Source organism: Nelumbo lutea, chromosome 6, assembly GCF_056320005.1.
Source record: "Nelumbo lutea isolate HS-2025 chromosome 6, American lotus-T2T, whole genome shotgun sequence".
Lineage (NCBI taxonomy): Eukaryota > Viridiplantae > Streptophyta > Magnoliopsida > Proteales > Nelumbonaceae > Nelumbo > Nelumbo lutea.
Window position 1 is genome coordinate 13,325,483 of NC_142689.1, and position 20,798 is coordinate 13,346,280.

The 20,798-nt window shown below is 35.6% G+C and overlaps 1 protein-coding gene across 1 annotated transcript; it reads left to right on the plus strand.

Moving 5' to 3' along the window:
* The first annotated feature begins 7,435 nt into the window (after positions 1–7,435).
* ACA1 (alpha carbonic anhydrase 1) lies at positions 7,436–12,685 on the plus strand. Its single transcript, XM_088949699.1, has 6 exons — positions 7,436–7,736; positions 8,184–8,398; positions 10,631–10,737; positions 11,180–11,282; positions 11,424–11,606; positions 12,467–12,685. Exons 1-6 carry the CDS (start codon positions 7,670–7,672, stop codon positions 12,599–12,601), a joined length of 810 nt encoding a protein of 269 aa, XP_088805825.1. The 5' UTR covers positions 7,436–7,669; the 3' UTR covers positions 12,602–12,685.
* The last annotated feature ends 8,113 nt before the right edge of the window (positions 12,686–20,798 follow it).

The following is a 20,798-nucleotide window of genomic DNA, read 5'->3' on the forward strand; positions in this document are numbered from 1 at the left end:
CTGGGAGGATTACCCTCAGTTTTCTCTTCAGATTGTTAACCATATTAGCAAGTGGATTCTCAAGCTAGGTTTGTTCCCCTGGACCATATCCTGTGAAAGTTGCTAATATGACATTATGGTGGATTTTTGTGAAGCATGAAACAGATAAACTTATAAAAATAGAATAGATATATAAAATACTAAAGAGAAAATAAAAGTTAACCTTGTTCGCATTTTAGTAAGTTACTTACCCGGGTAAATGTTTCCTAGGAAAGATTTACCCAGGTAAGTGTATTTTTCATGTTCTTTTATTTTTCACATAAATAAGGAAATTACCATTTTAGCCATAAAACTTCATTATTTAAGGGGACATTTTTGTCCCATTCAAGTGTTGGCAATTTTCTCTTAGGTGGAAAAGTTATTTACCCACCTAGGAGATGGGTATCACTTGGAAATAAATTTTCTCTCATCCTCACATAAATCTGAAAAAAGAACATGATTTTCTTGGTCAATGGGAATCAAAATCCCATTGACCAACTTTCCTCCTCTCAAAATCCAAGAAAATAACACCCCCCACATATGTGAGAAACTAAGAAAATCAGTTAGTTTTGATGGAACTGGTTGATGAAATTGTTTCACTCTTTCTTTTTTTCCTCAAAATATGGAACTTCTCCGCTAGGCGAAAGGACAGTCTTCTTTTGTTTGGCTTCTTCAAAGAGATCAAGCCTCTCTATCCCTTTGATTTTCTACAAAACTCAGAGGAAAATCTTTGTAAAAGAAGATAAAATGAAGGAAAAAAATACAAATTTGACAACAAAAACTCAATAAGAAAAAGAAGAATATGATCAACCGAAGCACACAATTTTGAGAAATAAAAAAAAAAATAGAAGCACTGCACTTCAAATTATCCCTATGCTTGCCATTTGAATTGGTTGCTAGTGATCTGAAATGGAAGGAAACCGGATCTGCTCCTCACACATGGCGCCTCACACAGACCTCATAGGCACATCCCACTGATGCATTAGGAACATCCCCCGTACTTATGTGTTATTATTTACGGGAGATGTTCCCAATGCATGGTGGGATGTACCTGTAAGGCCGTTGTGAGGCACCATGTGTGAAGAGCAGATACCACCTCAAATGGAATAAGCATTAGGTATGAGAAATAAAGGTAAAATAAAGCGTAACCTACCTTATGATGCAAGTTTTGCGTATACATTTTATCATTATTAAGTGATAATGATATGGTTAGATAGAATGGTTTGTGTATACATTTATTAGAAAATAATTAATAGAAGACAAAGAGGGGAGAGTGAGTGGAAGATGAAGGGATGAGTAATGACGTGGAGAGAACTAAAGAAATTAACAGGAGAGAGAGATATTAGATATAGTAAGTATATAAGAAATTTTAGAAAAGAGAGATGTTTTAAGAGTGATTCAATGACATTACATCATTAACAAGAGAACGACAAAAGAGGGGTTCTCCCTTGACATTAAAGAGAGGGCTGGAAGGAAAAAAAGGAAAGAAAGCAAGAAAGTGAGAAGGGAAGGAGGAGAGGATGAGTGACGTATCATTCCTTGTTTTATACATATAATATAAGTGAAACCCATATAAAAGAGATAGTTTCATATCCCAACTTTAGTCTATATACAAACTTTTGTATATCCAAAGGGTTCAATTATGATATGGAGAAGACAAGATGCCAGAAAAAACTTAAGCCAATTAATCAACCAGTATAATAAAAGAGGTGATCAATTTGGTGGTATTTATCATAATTCATGGGGGTTTTGATTGGTCAAAGCTCTTTCAGTATCATGTCTTTCTAGTATCATAGATTTTTTTTTGTATCCAAAATACCCTTCTTATTTATGCAATTTTCTATTTTATCATTTTTGTTTAATCTATATTTATTATATTTTATATTTATATGATATAAAAATATTTTATTTCATCTATATCTATATTCTATAACTTATATAAAAGAGAGAGTTTCACATCCCAATTTTAGTTGATGTTCAAACTTTGCTCATAACACCAATGCTATTTATACAATTTCCATTTCTATCTTTATTCACTCTCTCTCTCTCTCTCTTAGTGACCTCTTATAGTGCATTTGCACATGCCACATTGCCAATCAACTGCTATAGATAATAGATATAATATTATTGATGGGCAATGGGGTCATTGAAACTTGGAGAAAAAGCTTTGAGGTGAGTTTGAAGATACTATCTTTATAACGTTATTTGTCCCCACTCAGTTTTTATTGAGTTTGCTGTTGAGTTACAAATAAATCCGTTCCCAGAATACAGTAGAGCCTTGGACGAGAATCTGCAACCAGCAAAGTTGAAGAGTCTCCGAAAAAATATTTTGTGATATTGTAGTAGATAGGACGGAGAGAGAGAGAGAGAGAGTGAGTGAGTGAGTGAGTGAGTGAATTTCGAAATTGTGTGTGAGATGTGATTCATGCTCCTTAAATAGTTTCTAAAGGGTTATGAAAAAAAGGAATGTGCTAGTTCAAAGAAAGGCACCTTCAACAGCCACAATGTTTAAAAGGTAGTTAGCAATTAATGACTGTTAACTTTGAATTGTGCTTCTTGATCACACCCGATCGAATCGTAACCGTTGATCACATCAACAGTCAACATTATACCAAAACTAAAGTCGCCCTTCGCGAGCAAAGTGTGCCTCTAAAACTCCTCATTACAACGTGCGTTGCACGGTAGCAATCCTCCATACTCTCATCTTCTATTTCTAAGTAATGTAACTCAAAACAAAACTTGTAATTTCCCAATGTGGGACAAATTCAAAACTGGTTTTAGTAAGAGAAAAGTTGCTTTCTAAAACAAGTGTACAAGTGCAATTTCTCATGTAATTGACCAATTAAACCCATTGAATTTAATCTCTAATGAGATTAAAATCTTACAATTATGTAGAGAGTGAAAGGTTGAGATTCAAGTAGATGAAAAGATGAATCACATCTAAATTTTGGGATCGATACATGTCCCAGCTGCCCCAAGTAACACCACGTAGTACTCCAGCCCAGCCTAAGGTTTTCACAATATACATGTTACGAGGGAACCCCCCTAACTCCTTGTATTCGGTGTTTCAGTGGCTTCAATACATTTGTTTGTAAACTAAGTTAATAATCAATCTGGAAAGAATATGAATACAAATATGTACAAGGCAAATACATACAAAATAATACAAAATACAATACTTTACATTTTACATATTTGTATTTATATTCTTTCCAAACTGAGCATTAAAAACACTGATATCCAGTACTCCAGATGGCCACCTCCCTGGATTGCTTAGTGAATCAATTTGAAAGATTACTCCATGTTCTGAATGAAATGTCTAGCCACTAGGATTTCAAAGGGATGGTCCTCACTGCCAAAATTGACCCATTCACCACCTTTTTCGAGAGGGATCTTCATGAATTAATTAATGGCTTACTGTGTCAATCTTTATCAGACAGTCTACTCTAGCCATTTTATGTGGCAGAAAGAAGTTGAGTTGTGGATTCTACCCCAGCTTCTCTCTTTTGTAAAGGGATATGCTCCCTTTCACTAAACAAATAATTAATGGAATAAAGTCCTGATTCCTACACTTGAGGTGGGAAGTAGGCCTCCCCAAGTTTGTGATTCTCAAAACCACTTCTTTTGTATCATTACTTTTTTACCATTTCTTTCGAATCTCATTTTGAATTCCATTTCCTTATGTTTCTTTCCATGATCATCTCTTCAAGATTAATTCTAGTCTGTGAGGTAATCCATATTGTGTGTCTGTCAGACCCAGTTCCTCACAAGATCAATATCTTATTGGAATCTTAACAACATTACTCTTGTGAGTAGGGCATGCATGATGTCTGACTCCACTGAAGAATAATGCTTTCTTTTGTGCTTTTGCTTGCTTCTCTTTTAGAAATCAAAACAAATTTCCTTTTTTTTTTGTAAAATGATTCAAATTAATTTTGATAATGTCTAAATTAGTTTTATGATCATGTTATCCCTAGCAATTGTTGAATCCATTTTTCTGATTGCCACTACTCTCATCAGAAAAGCACTTTTCAAAACAAAGGATGTTAGTGGATAAAATAGACATGTAAAAAAAATGGGGGTGTATTAAGGCTGCATTTGGCATTCCTTATTATTTTAATGACTTATCTCCTTTTTGTAATTAAAATGAATGTTCCTATAAACACTGAGTTTTTAACTAAAAAAAAGAGATAACTCCTTAAAATAAGGAATGCCAAATGTAGCCTAATCAACCTAACATACCATTCAGCCATTAAGGAGATCAGAATCTACTTATTGACTTATCTTTACCATATAATGCAGATAAATGCCTTGACACCTCATATCTAAACAACCACCTTCCTTCTCCCTTTGCAGGAGCCAGACAACTAAGTAATTTGCTAAAAGATGAAGAAATAAGTGATTTAGTTAAGTCACTTCAGCCATTGTCAAATGGTCCCTAGACCTTTAGCTAGGTCTTGCTTCTCAGAAAGGGACCACCCACATCATTAGGAGGGGTGAACAGAAAGAGACATACGAGTTTAATCAATGAGTATCTCTGACCTTTCTTTTGGTGGCTGGCCCCATGAGTGGACACCATTGTTTTTGGGGGTTTTGTTATTTGTCTTCTCATGTTAAAGCTGAGGTTCTTTCAGGACTAGTGATGGTGGAGGATTCCCCAGCTTTTAATTTGTCCATTCTTCTTCTTTTTTTTTTTTTTTTCTTCCTTTCTTCCTTCTACAATATTCTACTATCTGATAGCGCATGTAAAAAAAATAAAAAATAATTAATGACCAAATTATAATTTAGGGGAGTGTTATTTTTGTTTTGAAAACTTCATATTGGTGAACATCTCCTAATCTTCCCACGCTTGAAAACAAATGCAATAAAAAGAAAACACACACACACACAAAATCCACCACTAAATAGGATTCATCATAGAAAAGTCCAAAAAAATAAGCTTAAAATTGGTGCATATTTTGATATGGATAATGCTTAAATAATAAGTCTCTTAAGTCATGTGATGAAACTGGGTTTTCTAGTGAAGGCTCTATCTATCACAGTAGGTCTTCTAGAGGGAGAAACCTCTTGAATTCAATGCAATGCCTAAAACAAGATGGACAAAATAATTTGATCGGGTGATCAATTTTGGTGTAGGCTTTTCCTGGGGTAGTCTTTGTGTTCTCAATGTATTGTACCAACTCCATTATCGACCTAGAGTAGAGAGAAAGAAATGTCAAAACTCCTGCAATTCATTATGGCTGCGTTTGGAAACAATGCAAATATGTAGAGTGTAGAACGGTTCATATAAATTGCAAAGTTGGGTTAACTTTGTATTGACAAATTTACCTTCTTATTAAACAGACTTCTAGCTGTAATGGATGCAAACATGAATTCCAATAAAGCATATGCCTTTTTCTATCAAAAGCCCACTTGAATGCAAATTTACTTCTTTTTTATTTAAGTACTTTTACATCTCATTATCAATGTAAATATACATCGAAAAATGTATTTATGTCATTTGTCAATGCATAAATGTAATATTGCGAAACATAGACAAAAGTGAACCAGAATACAAATTTACCCTGAACCGGGATTTACACTCCATTTGCATCATTTCCAAACGCAGCCTGAGAAAACAAAAGTTGATTAAATTTTGAAGAAAATAAATGAGAAGGTTTCTTCCCAACGTGCATATCTCTCTTCTTTTATTTATTTGCTTCAGCAGCATGCATCTCTTTATTGCATAAGAGATTGGTATCAGATCATATTTGGGGAAAAAAACTCGGATAGAGACTCTTAAGCATAGACTCGTTCTATTCTTATTGCTAGTGACATCAAATAGTTAATTAATAGGGTAAACTCTGTATAGAAATGTTTCATTTATCTACCTGATTTTCATTTTGTGCTAGTTTCTCCCTTTAATTATCACAATTTAAGTAAATAAGCTCTACGTTTCCATTTCATTAGGAAATGCTATATTTTAAATACCCAAATTATCTTTGGGATAATTTTGCCGTGTCTTCTTCATTTCATTTCATATATTAAGACAAGAAAGGGAATTTGTTCCTTGAACAGGGATAATAATCTCATCAGCCTAGTTTTAGCAACCAGCAGCACAAAATGATCAAAATTCATAGTTGTTGTCATTTTCAACATTCCAATGTATTCTTATCAAATGCTTATCAAATGTACTCTTTTGGTAATAAATTTTCTATTGAACCTTTTTTTCTCCAAAGTACTGGTTGCAGGATTAGATAAACAAACCAGCTAATACACAAACGAGCCAGCCCTCGATTGATGTATTAGAAAATGCACTTCATTAAAACTAGTGTTGTCCTACTTATTAATTGGAATATAGATATATAAACCATTTTGGTCATCAGCTCACAGGATTGAATGATTCAATCCCTCCAATTTTTCGGCTCATTCAAATAAAAAAATTAAATGATAAATAGAAAATAAATAATTTTTGAAGTTATTTACATGGGCATAAGCTTAAAATAATAAATACACCCCACCCCCACACACACAAAAATAAAAGAGGAATAAAAAACGAACCAACCCAAATTCGATCGATCCAACCCAATAATATCAGATTAGTTAGGATTGACCAGCCCAACCTAACATCATTAGGATCACTGGATCAGCTTAGTCCTGGCCGGTCGGCCCAAATGCCGGACCTCATGACTGGACAAACCTCCACCCTTCTCAGAAAAATGGCCCAAAATTAAGTAATAAGTAACCAGTGAGAGTCGATCTGCGTCGTCTACTAAACGCAATAATAATCCAAATCGTCAGCCTCTCATGCTACCAGAAGATGATCAGTCTCATGACATTTTCTCTTTGTCCCATCTACTCAAGAAGAAAAAAATAAAATAAAATAAATAAAGTAGTGAGGACTGAGGAATTTCAAGCAAACATTTCAGATTATATTTAAAGAATAAGACATGGTCAATCTTTCGGTTTATATTATCCGACTCTGCTTCCTCACCGCAATGTATCTGCTTAAGGAATCCACCTCGTGTCAGTAAAGTATATAGAACCTCCCTCTTTCTCTCTGCTAAGGAATCCACCTAATGTCATTAAATCAAGAAACCGACCGAACAACAAACCGGTCAGGGATTTGGTTTCTGGGTTGAATCAGTCTGACAAAAAATAAAAAATTAAAAAAAAAAATTAAAACGGTCAAAACCATTCGGTTCAATTGTCTGAATCAGCAGTTTGTTGATCAAATCAACGTTTTTTTTTGACAAAAACACCTGACTGATTTCCGGTTTTTCTGATCCGACCATCCGGTCCAGTTTTAAAAGCCATGCATTAAAGTACATATATAGAACCAACCTCTCTCCATTCTCTCTCTCTCTCTCCAACTTAGAACTTAGGTGTTCAAATGCGAGCCACCTCTATATATAGGCAATGACTACTCCAGATGTTCGAGGAAGACCAACTAAGTCTAGCCACAAATCTCTCTCTAAATTTAGCTGGAAGTTGGGGTGGCTCCTGGTGGTGAATGAAACAACCACCATAACCTCAGCCACATGAAGGTGGTATAAGTAAAAGCAAAGAGAACCTCAATCTTTGCTGGTTCATACCCAGAGCCAGACCCAGAACAGGTCAGAAGGAGGAGGAGAGGCGATAGGGAGAGAATTCAAGAAATACATCGCCAAATATGCCAGCTCCCGTCGCCCTTCTCATCGCGGGACTTGTTTTCCTGCTCGCCACCCCTTTAACCCAACGTAAACACTCTTCACTTCTCACTTATCCTTCATCATAAGTTCATCTCTCTCTCTCTCAGCCGAAGCATGAGAAGAAGCTGAATCTAACCAGAAAATGAAATTTACCTCCTTTTTGGGTTGTTCTTCATTGTTTTAACCATTACTTCTGTTTTCTTTTTGTTTCTTCTTTCTAGCTAATTATCTCTCTCTCTCTAAACACACATTCTGCTTTCTTCTGCATTTTTAATTTTTGAATTTATTTCTGTTTCTTTCTATGGAAAGTGAGAGCCTGGAATGAAGAGTACTTTATTCTTTCTTTTTTCTTGTGAAAAATGTTTCTTGATTTTTTCAGCTGAAGCATGAGAAGATGAATCCAACAAGAAAAAGAAATTTGTCTCCTTGGGTTGTGCTTCATTACTTTGACCACTAATTCTGGGTTCTTGTTTTTGGTTATTCTTTGCTATCTAGAGCACGAATACATCCCGTTTAGCTATGTTGGCTCGACCGGCCCTAACAAATGGGGAAGCTTGAACCAGCAGTTCTCTGTATGCTCAACAGGAAAGCAGCAGTCTCCCGTGAACATTGTCAAGGATGAAGTGGTCTACAATCCAAAATTGCAGCCTCTAATCAGATATTACAGTTCTGCCAATGCTACGTTAATTAATAGAGGCTTCCAAATCGGGGTACGGGGTTTGTTTCTCTATGTCCCTCAATTTCTCTCTTGTTATATATGCAAAATCTGGTTGGTCCGGCCGGGTTAATTTCCAGTTCCCAAGTTAGCAAACTCTGATCTTGATAGATACGTGTCAATCTCTCAATTAAATATTGACACGTTGAGCCCATGTCAGCCGCAACCATGATGAATTGGCTTTCGCTCCTTTTATAAAAGAGGAAAGGGTTCGGTTCAAGTTCAGATCTGCTCCCAACAATGTCTTAACAACACATCGTACATTGGGAAGGAAGATGTTTCAAATGTAAGGCTGCATGGCCTGTTGGGATAGTATTGGGAGTGTTGTGTTGATTGCCAATTCATAGGAATATGCCAAACTTTCTAGAAACAAAGAGGCATGGCCTTGTCATCCACCATGAATAGGACCCTTTCATCTTTACTTGGCTCCGACCCAGTGGACATGCATCCATCCAATCATGCATTTTCAATGTAAATTTTACAGTTTAGGGTTGAGACTGTAGAAGATACGGATTCAAAATAGAAAAAAACAGATTATCTTAATGAAATGTTAGCCTGTCTCTATTCAATTGGAGGACCAGAAGGAAGTGCTACAGCTGTGGTATTGGACAGCCAGCCTTTTGTTAAAATTCAAAACATCACATGATTTGCTGATTTATTTTCATCACTAGTATCGTAAGATAAGGGAATTCTGCAACCATGGCCACAGCAGATGTCACTCTCTAGGGTTCAAACCGCAAAAGGCAGGTTCTATGCATTGTACATGCAAGTCGACTTACTTACATCCCCACTAGCCTGTTAATTGGGTCTAGCTAGAGATCGGCTTCAGTGCTCATAAGGCTGTGCTTACACTGTTTATACAATCTTTAGAGTCATACGTTAGGAATATCTTTGTACTTATATGCCTTTTTTTTTATAGAAAAATATTTTTAATACAAGGGTGCAACAGACTATGCAAATGACATGAGCACGATCTCATGAGATCTGAAGCCGTAGCTAAAGGAGAAGTTGAGTGCCCAATTTAAAAATTTATACAGCACCAGGCTCTATCACTTGGCCGGGTCCATTCAAAATTTGATAAAAGTTCAACCCAAACCTACCCAAGTTGCAACCCTGAACCCTACATATAGCATGTCAACTCTATGGAACCAAAGCCAAAAACCACAACAAACAACAATTTAGAAACTGAGTATGTTTGGATGTACTTGGCTTGCTTGGACTCTATATGATATAAGATATGTAAAGAATCAGAAATTGGTTTAACGAAGTTCTGTGTGCACCGGTCGAGTTCTAGACTGCATTGTATATTGTTATTTTCTGGCTGCTTGTGGCTTGGCTTGTACGTAAAAAGGTAAAATGGTCCATGCAGCCGTACCGGGGCTTGCTTGTCTATTAGCCTGGCTGAAACCAGTCTAGATCAATACCCCTTACACCCAACCCAATGGAAGTGAACTCAGATCTGTTACTGACCAGGAAGGATCAAAATATGGATACAATAATATTCATTGATAGCTGAATAACAATTGTTTTAGGGTTTGGCCACTTTCATGGCATAAGCATGCTTAAGACCAATCCTTGTAAAAAATTAAAAGAAAAAACACTATAACCGCACATCAGGAACATCGAATATAGCTGCACATCGGGGATATGTAAATATTCCTAATGTACGGCCCCCATGTCTTGTGGATAGCGTGTTGGTTGTAAATCCAGAGTGAATGATAAGCTTGGTTGAAGTGGTACATAAAATATGTGATGTGGCTTTGGAATTTGACCCTATCACCCCATGGGAGGGCAGGTGCTACATGCAACCCCACTGCAGTCTGTTCTTCCATAGTTTTGACTCTGTGCCTTATCAAACGAAGGGGTGCTGAATGACCAACTGAAATATTGGGCCATGGTTATCAAAATAGGACCGTACTGGATGGTCGGACTGGAAAATCAAGAATCGGTCAGGTGATTGATTCCGTTTTATCTTAGAATTGTTATTTTCTTAAAAATTATTGATTTGGTCAGTAAACTACTAATTCGGGCGGTCGAATCATTTAATAATTTTGGTTATTTTTTAATTTTTTATCAAAACGGACTGTCTGTTTAGTTCGAACATCAAACCTTTGTAAAAGATCTATAAGAATTGAGAAGTGTAATGGTTTTCTTGGCAAATAGGATATAACTAGAATGAGATCTTGATAAATTGGGTTTTCATTTGTTTTGTTCTTCTCTGGTGCAGTTGCTGTATGGGCATGGTGTTGGAGTGTTGGATATAGATGGCAAGAGCTACAACCTCCTGCAAATGCATTGGCATTCCCCTTCTGAGCACACAATTGATGGAGTCCGGTTTGTCCTCTCTCTCTCTCTCTCTCTCTAAATTAAACAAAATGAAAAATAAAGAAACTTTGTAACAAATCTATAAATAGGAGTTTTGGCATAGGTTGGCATTTGGCAAATTGTTTTTAATCCGCGATTTAACCATTCAATTGGATTAGCCCACAAACCTTTTACCTGCTAAAACATTGACCTCGTCAATGACCTAGTGACCTGATCATCAATTGAATTGATGAATTGCTTGACCTGATAAGTAGGTCATGGTTCAGATATTAATTCTTTCTTTTTTCTGGGTATTTTACTTTTATTTGGTCCTCTTAAATAATTCCTTCTTTACCAACAATAGTTTTCATAAAACATGATGAGGGCTGCAAATGGTGCCCAATTGGTCCAAATTCAGATTAAAATTCAATTTAGTAAGGATAATCAGTACCTAAATATTGAACAATTACAGCCATGCTGCGGAGCTTCATCTAGTTCACGCGGCCGACGATGGCAGTTTAGCAGTGGTGGCGATCCTTTACAAATATGGTGATCCCGATCCGATTCTCTTTCAGGTCAGCACAGCATTACAGTAGGAGGCTACCATTAATATTTCCTTCCACTCTTTAAACAAAACAAAGATTAATTGAGACCAGCTATAAGCTTACTTAGATTACTGGTTTCATTAGACTAATTATTTTCTCTTGGAACTATAGCTAAAGGGCTACATAAATGAGCTGGCCAAGGAGATTTGTGCAGGCGATGAAGAAGCTCATATCCCTATCAGCCTAGTGAGAACCAAGCAAATTAAGCGAAGCACTCGGAAATATTACAGATATGTCGGTTCTCTTACCACTCCTCCCTGTACCGAAAACCTTATCTGGACTATTCTTGGCAAGGTACTTAACTGTATCATTAATAGTGCGTTCTTTTTTAAGATTTTGATAGGAGGACGTTGATGGTTCTCATCGATCAAGAAATCCATGTTCTTTTTTCAGATTTATATGAGGATCAGGGAAAATTTATTTTCTTAGGCATCACCTTATATAGACCATTTTATATTCTACATATTTGAATGAGACAAAAATACCCCTTTTGATAATGGATTTTTATGACTAAAATTATCATTACTTTATTTACCTGGGAAATAAAAAAAAACACGAGTAAATTCAATTATCGTAGTTTTATCATTATACATATAAAATTATGTACAATGAAGGGAAACTGATGATTGATTTTCTTGGGACATGAGTTTCAGAAAACAAAACCATTTTCATAATTCTGGTTGATAAATATTAAATTAGGTATCACCAATGTTTTCAACCCATAGTTGAAATGGGACTATTCAATCCATCACCCAAGGCGAGATTTTTGGGTCCATTTCACCCCTAGCAACTTATTTGCAAAAACCATTAACTAGGTTGATGATCAAGTGGCTCAGCGGGTGTCATGGGTTAGACGTTAATTCTCTTTATTTTGTTTTTATATTAATTTTTAATTATCCCATCATTAATAATAATAATTATCACTTATCACATCTTATTTCTATTTATTATGATGAATATATTATATTGGAGACATGCTAGTATTTTATATTTTTTTATATTATTTTATAATTATATTCAGTTTTTATATTTTATTATTTAATTTATGATAACATGGCCAGGTCAATGAATCACTGACCTACCACTTAGATGAAAAAGTAGTTTTGTTTCCATGTCAGTTTTAGTCTGATACCTAATTGCCTGCACTCATGCAGGTGAGAGAAATATCCAAAGAACAGGTTCATAATCTTACAGCTCTTTTGGAACCAGGCTACAAGAACAACTCAAGGCCTGTGCAGCCATTGAATGGGCGAAAGATCTATCTATACAATGAGAAACACAAAAACTAGTGAAAATTAATAAATTCTCTTATGTAAGCTTGTGAACCTTTGACACCATTATCAACAAAGTTGCCATGGATATACATTACGAGCAATGAAGGAGAAATACAAAAGATTTATTAACTTGTTATATATAAAAAATAGTTAGACCTACCACGTTAAAAGTATCGATACAATATGTTCGATTGTACCTTTAAATGATAAAGTTATATCATTAAAGTCGATCCAATGGATGATAGGAGTGCAAGTTGGACAGGCTGGGCCATGTTTAAGCTCAACTTAGGTCCAACCTTAAGAGTTAGGCTTAAAGCCCGAACCCAAGTTTAACTCCAATCTATTAAATCCAAGTCAGGCTCAGGTTGGTCAATCACATTAAAATTTAGTGTAGTATATTTTTATGTAGGATTCAACTATGATACTGGAAAAACTCATACCTAATCAACCTGTATCATAAAAGTAACAACCATTGAGGTGGTTAATTATCAATTTCGCAGGGGTTTTTGATTGGTCAATGCCCTTTCAGTATCATGTCCTCCCAAAATTATAGATTTTTCTGTTTATGTATGCAAGTATATATGTATACATACAAATAAAAAAGCCCAATTTCTAGGCCCAGGCCCAGCCCGGTCACCAAATTCCAAGTCCAGTCCCTGTAAAATTGCAGACTGGATCAATCTAGACTTGAATCAGGCCCATTCTAGTTACATACCCCTAATGGGTGATTCAGCCCATTTCCAACCCGTTAAGCAGGTGTCCATATGTCCTCAACTATTAGAGATTACACTCCAGATCCCCTACACTGCTTACTGGGGTGAAATAAAGTATGAAAACTGAAAGTAGTTTGGTGGAGGGGTGTCAACTAGACTAGATTTGGTCCAATCCAATACAGTCCAATGTGAATTCATTACAAATGGATTAGGTCTAGGATTAGGTCTAACCCAATCTAATAAATATTTTGGATCATTTTGGATTGGTCCAATTCAATGTTTGGACCGTTTAATTTGTTTTAATTTAGATTAATTCCAAACCCAAACCTGATCCATTGACACCTATATTTTTATCTTTTATTAATGGACCAGATATTGGCTCAATCCAACACAATCCAATATAAATTCATTTATGGATGGACCAAGTCCAATCCCATCCAAGAAATACTTTGGACCATTAAGTCTGGACTGGTCCAATTCAATATGTCTTGTTGGTCCGTCCGATCCATCCAAATTGATTTTGATTTGGACGGGATCCAATCCAAAAATGGTCCTTTGACACCCCTAATTTGGTGTTAACAATCGACCACAAGGAAGATCTGACAGTTCTTTGTTTCACCTGTAACGTTTGCATCTGAGCTGAAAAATGAGGTTGAGTTTTAAAGGAGTACAAATGCAAATATGTAGAGTGCATAACTTATATTTTGTATGTATTTACGCTGTACATATTTGCTTTTGTACTCTTTCCGAACTGAGCCCAAAAAACGATCAGAGACCAACCACATACACACACAACCATTGGTTAGCAGACCGTCTAATAAAACTAATAAACAATCCAAATTGGAAACCCAAATTAGATGATAAATTTTGTAATTCCAAAAAGCACTCTTAAATTGTGATTTCTGAAAATTGTAAGAACCAAACTCATCCTAATAATTGATTCTTTGAAGTAAAAGAAATTAAAAAAAATAATTTTTGGAACAAAAATCATTCCACAAAGTCTGCTGAAATCAAACTCAAAATAGTATATTCTTCCTAGCTATTTGATTTACATGGGAATCTGAATAGGAATCAAAACCAGATAGAATGGATCCTCATTCCCAATGGAAGGAAGGGGAAGAAACGACCATTCCCTCTGATCAGGGAATGCCGTTCAAACAAACAAAAAAAAAAGAATCAAATTCTAATTCGGCCCAATCAAACAATTAAACCATTCTGATTCTGGACTCCTATTCTCACGAATCAAAAGAATCATTAACCAAATATAGCCAGTTGCAGCAGAATGTACAGAGATGTATTATAGATGTAGGGTCTGTTTGGTTTGCAGTTGGAATTGGAATTAAAATCCTTTAGAATCGGAATGGTCTATTCACATAATCTGTTGGTTCAGATAGGAATGGGAATGTGAATTGGAATCAGCAAGAATGGGATTTCATTCCCAAATAAATGATAGGAAATGACCATTCTCTCAAATAGAGAAATGTCATTCCAGCAGAAATGAAAATGGAATTCTGATTCCGCTCAACCAAACAGTTTGAATTAAAATAACCCATTCCAATTCTAATTCTGATTCCAGACCCTATTCCCGTGAACTATATTGATTTTCAGAAAAGCTTAAAGATTAAAAAAATAAAAAATAAAACTTGCCCCAAAATAAAGGTTTGCTTTTGAAATGATGAAAAGATGGAAAACCTAACCACAATAATAAATAAAGATCAATTTCTCCACGAATTCCTACCAACTTTTGACCAGCCCATTAACAATGCGGCATTACCCTTCTCAGTTGCTTCATCAAATTATTGATTGGATTGGATAACCAACAACAATGAAACCAATCGTACCTCTTTTTCATTTTCTGATTTTTGAGTGATTTAGTATTAGAGGTTTTTGACACTGACCCGAACTGTACGATCGTATTATGAATTTTGAGGTCGATTAAACCCAAATTACTATTAAACCATGGTTTTTAAAAATGAACCGGTGATCGAATGGGTTAGGGGTTCAGTTCTCGGTTTGAATGGTCCGATCGTTCGACTCGAACGGTTAGTCCGTTTTGACAAAAAAGTAAAAAATTAAAAAAATAAAATAAAAATTTGAAAAACGGTCAAAACCGTTCAAACAATTCAAACGGTTTGAATGACTAATCGGCCAATTCAACGGTTTACTGACCAAAATCAATGATTTTAGGAGAAAAAGCGGTTTTAGAGGAAAATGGAACCAATCAGGTCACCGGTTCTTAGTTTTTTCGGTCCGGTCCAATTTTGAAAACAATGCATTAAACTATTTATTGAGAATCTTTTTTGAGATTTGCTACAATTGAAGTATGTAACAGGTGTCCCATTACATAATGGTCCCATATTCATGAGTATTTCACTCACATGTAATGGGACATGTATCATTGACTCAACTCAACTGAAGTGTAGGAAGTCACGTGCACTACATCTGATATATAAGTCTTGTCCTAACTATATAGGGTTTGCTACATTATTCTTATTTTATTTCTATGGAGTACTTTTTGTTCTATCTCTAACTCTTCTAGCCCCTTTTAATTAACTTTTAATGGATCACTTTTTTTAAGGGTGTTGTAAATGGTTATTTGAGTTACTTTTTGCTGCACCCATTTTTTGGAGCTGGTCTTACAATGATTTATGTAGCATGAAGCAAAGCATTGGACAGTTAAAAAACAATATTGCTTAAAAATTTGATATTTTACTTTAAAAAACCAGAAATAAATCCATGATTTAAATATATTATATGAGAAATGATATTTATATATATGGCAAAAATTTTAGGAAATAAAGAGTCGTATCCCCATTTTATGTATCCGTGTCCATATCCATATTGGGCATCATTGATTATATGCATCTTTAACCTCAACTAAGAATAAGAATTTGCATCCAGCCCCAACCTATTAATTATTTGCTTGTTCTTTATATGCATGATGATAACTATACCAAACAAAGGTCATATATGATCACATCTATGAATAGTCTAGGGGGTAATTTCTTGGTGTAATGGTAAAATCTTCAGCTAACAAGAATATGTGAACATGGGTTGTAGTATTGAAACAAGGGGGTAATTTGTTGGGATTTCCTCTCAACAAAAACTGACCCTACACTCGTCGCATGATGTGTCCGCACATCTCACCATAAAACTAGGACCCACCATGTATGAGATGTGTGGACACAGATCATGTTGGAACATTTCTTTGGTGGGTGGAGATCTGGACCCATTTAACAGGCTGTGGAAGCAACTATAATGCCCCACACCAGCCATAAAATACATCAGACCCACATCATTCAGCCTCTCGCTTGTGGGCCCCATGTATTTCTTCACTGGCGGGGCATTATCATTGGAAGAACAGATTTCGCCCGCACAACGTCCTTACAACAATTGCTGCCATGCATTGGAAGCATCTTCATAATTGTACGTTTTCATTCATGGAAAGGCGTTTCTGATGCACGACTTAAAAGGGTTGTGAGGATAGTGTGATGACCAATTTTGTGAGGGTGAAATCCGAATTCTATTATTGATTTTACAACCCGCTAAACAGCCATCATGTTCAACTAATCCGAATTATTGAAATCAGCCACTTTGTGCAGAAGAAAGCACCCGTGGTTTAATGACTTGCCCGTGGCACATCAGAACTTTGTTCCTGGTGGCAAAAGTTTCATCTGAGCTTTGGTCTTTCATAGTTTAGGCACTGAAATCTAAGTCCATAGAACTTGATATTACTCACAAACCCTAACCAGTAACCAGATGAAACCAGATGTGCTCAATCTTCTAGTTATTGGTTGAGAATTTTCACTGGTCACTAAACTAGCATCATTTATACAATTATATAACATGTTTACAGAAAAATCTTGTATCACCAAGATATCTTCAACTCACAGCCAGCTTGTAGAGTCTCTAGTTGTAGCATTGTTTTCAATCTATAATTGACCCAATTGGTTGGACCGATGATTGTGACCCGGTCATAATACCGGTTTGGATCAACCTCCAACCCACTATTTTACAAAAAACCGTCGACCCATCCAAACCACTGATCCTTTGATCCAAGGGAACTTTTACTTTGGCTATGTATTCTTGTAAAGCAAGAGGACCTTCTAGTTTGGCTATATATTCTTATGGGCCGATGGACCTGAAAATCTGAGCCCAAGAGTTTCAATGGGCCACAAGCCTATAATTAATAAAATCTCAAGGTGAAACGTCCAATCAAACAGTTAAAGCTAGAGAATAGTGATTAATGGGCAAAAAGTGTCGGTGCCCCACAAAGTGAAGAATTATGGGCCATACGGAGCGGTTGATTCACATGATACGTGAATATCTTGGCAAGATTCTGTGTGGAAAAAGTTCTCACGCGACGCACGAGTCAAGCACATCCCCATCCTAGTCCTAGTCCTAGTCCTCCATTGATGCGGGATTCACTTCTAGTCCTAGTCATACGTGGCCAAGAGATTTCCACGTGGCAAGTTAGAATCGTTCAATTTTCAGAGAAATCCAGTCTTGTTCTGTTGACCACGTATCACTTTGAAAGTTTGTAAAAACATACTCATCATAGATTTGGGTGACATGTTTCAAACATTTTCAGCTATAAATTTCATTCTATTTGCATTGAAATTTTTTTTCAACCCACTCAAATTTGTTTCGATGTGAATGGCATGGAAAGCAAAATTGTCACCGTAAAATTGGTGAAAACCTGGGTCGAGCTGTACCATCAAGTTTGTTGGGTTGCAAATTTCAAGCTGAAAGCACACTTTTGGGTTGCTTATATGCTAGGCAATAACTCTACAATCAGCCTAAAGTTCAAATATTTGACTCGAAAATTGGAATGTATAGCAATTGATTGAAAGCATTTGAAATACAAGGCTACACGATTTCAACATTCTCAGGTCAACATAAAGCATGCAATTGTTGACTTTGATCCATCAGCTGGATAAGATATATGCAGATGTCCATTCACTTAGCAAAGAGTAGAAAATAGAACATAATTAAATTATTTATAATGTCATTATCTAAAGTGAATCCATGTGTTTTGGAAAAAGAAATACAAGTTTATAACTTAAAATTGTTGCCAATGTGTGCAAAATTTTCAATAAAATTTTATTTTGTTTAATATATTTTAATTTTTTTTTTCTTATATGCTGAAAGTAGGGAAGGTTTCTAATTAATATCATGTATGTATGTATGTCTTTAATGGTCATATAATGACTTGATCTACGTTAGATTACTCGTGTGGTAGACCATAATCCAAGTAAAAACTAACAGTTGAAATATTAGAAAAAGACATGTGTTTTGACTTTTGATGTGAGTGGAATATAATACAGAGTCCAATTCCATTTTTTGAGTTCAGTTACTATTGTGATGGATTTTGAAATTCCTATAGGGAGAGATCAAATGGAGAGAGTAAAGAGAGTTCAGATTGGCTGGAGACAATTTCTTATGCAGCGGAAGGGCAGAGCAACCCATAACGAGTGAATGCACCAGTGTTCTGTACATTTAAGATGAACAATCTATGCCATTGGCTTGATGTATATAGAATACTGAGGTATTCCCTCGTGATGCATTGCTCAACCTGTTGAATATGATTTTGTCTCCAGCCCATCCAGTCTCAAGTATGCAAATATAAATGTCAATTAAAATGTGAGATTTCTAATTTATGGAAACGAGTTTGGCATGAATATAGAAGTTTTTTTTCGGCCAATATTTTTATTGGATTCACAAGGTTCAAGTGTTCAAGGGAGCAGACCACGGGACAAGATTGTTGTGGGAATGGGCTGTCAACTCAAACATGTATTTTTGGTCGTTCATCAGCAAAGCATGTGCTGCCAACTAATTTCTCAGAATTTTAAAATTCCCTCTATTTTAAGTTGTGGATGGAAATGAAATCCCTTTCCTTGTAAGAGTACCTTCACAAGCAAGGTAAACCTTCATTTCAAATCAACTGGATAATTGATAATTGAAAATAGACTATGATATACACTGTTTGGTTCTTTCAGGTATGGTCCTTTAGAGAAATGCGTAATGAAACTCTTCATTTTTAGGTAATGTTTGGCATTGATGCTAATTTCCTAGAAATCGGTACCACATTGGATTTGCATCAGAAATTGAAGTAACAGTGATCTTTTTCTTGTTTGGTTGGCTGATTATGTCAATTTCTGGGAATCAGCAAAAAAATCCCTGAAATCAGCTTGGATGAGGTGGCATCTTATGTGACAGGGGCGAGACGGTGTTCAAGTGCTTCAATGAAAAATAATAACTATTGAGAATCAATATTAATCTCAAAAGTGATTTCTAAAAAATTGGTTGACATGAAGGAAATGATACCAAATAACCAAAGAAGAGTGATTTTTGAAATCAATAAAAGACAGAAATGGTAGTATTTTGGAAATAATAATTCATTTTTATTAGTATCCATGTGTTCCAGAAGGCCATTATTGAAGCAATAAATGGAATAAATTGAATTATATTTTCATAATTTTCTTTTCAATGGTTGCATTTGTTATTTGTTTCATCAACTAAAAATTTACAAATTGAATAGCTTTCTGTCCATAAGAAGACAAGACAGCTCCCTTAACAAGTGAGTGATCTCTTGCAAGTTCAAGAGTCTAAAAGGGATAAGTGTAAACCAAAAAGGACATCATTCAAAATGAATAAATTGATTTTAACAATCATAATCTTAACAATCAATCTGAAATCAAATAGAAAGAAATGATAAAATAGGATTTATGTAACCAATCCTATATGCTTGAAATAAGGTTTGTATGATGAAGATAATGAATAATTTTCTATCCATTTTAGGTGAAAAGAAAAATGAAGGGCTTTATTCGTTTGTAATGCAATTTCATTTGCCCAAGTCTGAACTCTGGTTCATTTTCGCTTTAGATTGTATTTTGTTTTATTTTATTTTATTTTCATTGTAAGCAAATAAAACAACTCAGGCTGCTTTCTCAAAACAAATAAAGTTTTTTGAGAGAATGACAGTTAAGTCCAGAGTCAGAATTTATAGGCTTAAAGTATATTTGGGACAGTTAAGTCCAGAGTTAAAGTATATTTGGAATTTATGTCAATTCAGAATCTAAGTTTTTTTTTATTTTTGAATGTTTATAACTCTCCAGTAAAAATCAGAAATTTGCATTGGATGTGTCCGTACTTCTTAAAAGTTTTTTTTTTTTCAATACAGAATCTAGAGACACGGCACCATCGGCACATGAGATAGGCACGTACCACCGAATTTCGTTTGGTAATGTAAAAAACCTCTACTAAAATTACCAATACACCCTTCTCAGTGGCCACGTGTTAATACCACTTGGAGAGTGATTTGGACTCCTCTCACTTCCCCCCACTAACAAGTGAACCCACGAAATCAAGTTTCCTCGTTTGACTGCAACAGCCCATGCTGCCCACCAGAATTCTAACCTACGCCGCTACCCTCATTACACCCACCCCACCCCCACCTTTCCCTGTGCGTCTCCACACTAACCTCCTGCACATGCGTA

Excerpts from the sequence above, each read along its gene's own strand:
- ACA1 (XM_088949699.1), top strand. The coding sequence starts at position 7,670 with ATGCCAGCTCCCGTCGCCCTTCTCATCGCGGGACTTGTTTTCCTGCTC. Across the intron at positions 10,738-11,179 it reads CACACAATTGATGGAGTCCG|CCATGCTGCGGAGCTTCATC; the intron begins GTTTGTCCTCTC and ends GAACAATTACAG. Across the intron at positions 11,607-12,466 it reads TCTGGACTATTCTTGGCAAG|GTGAGAGAAATATCCAAAGA; the intron begins GTACTTAACTGT and ends GCACTCATGCAG.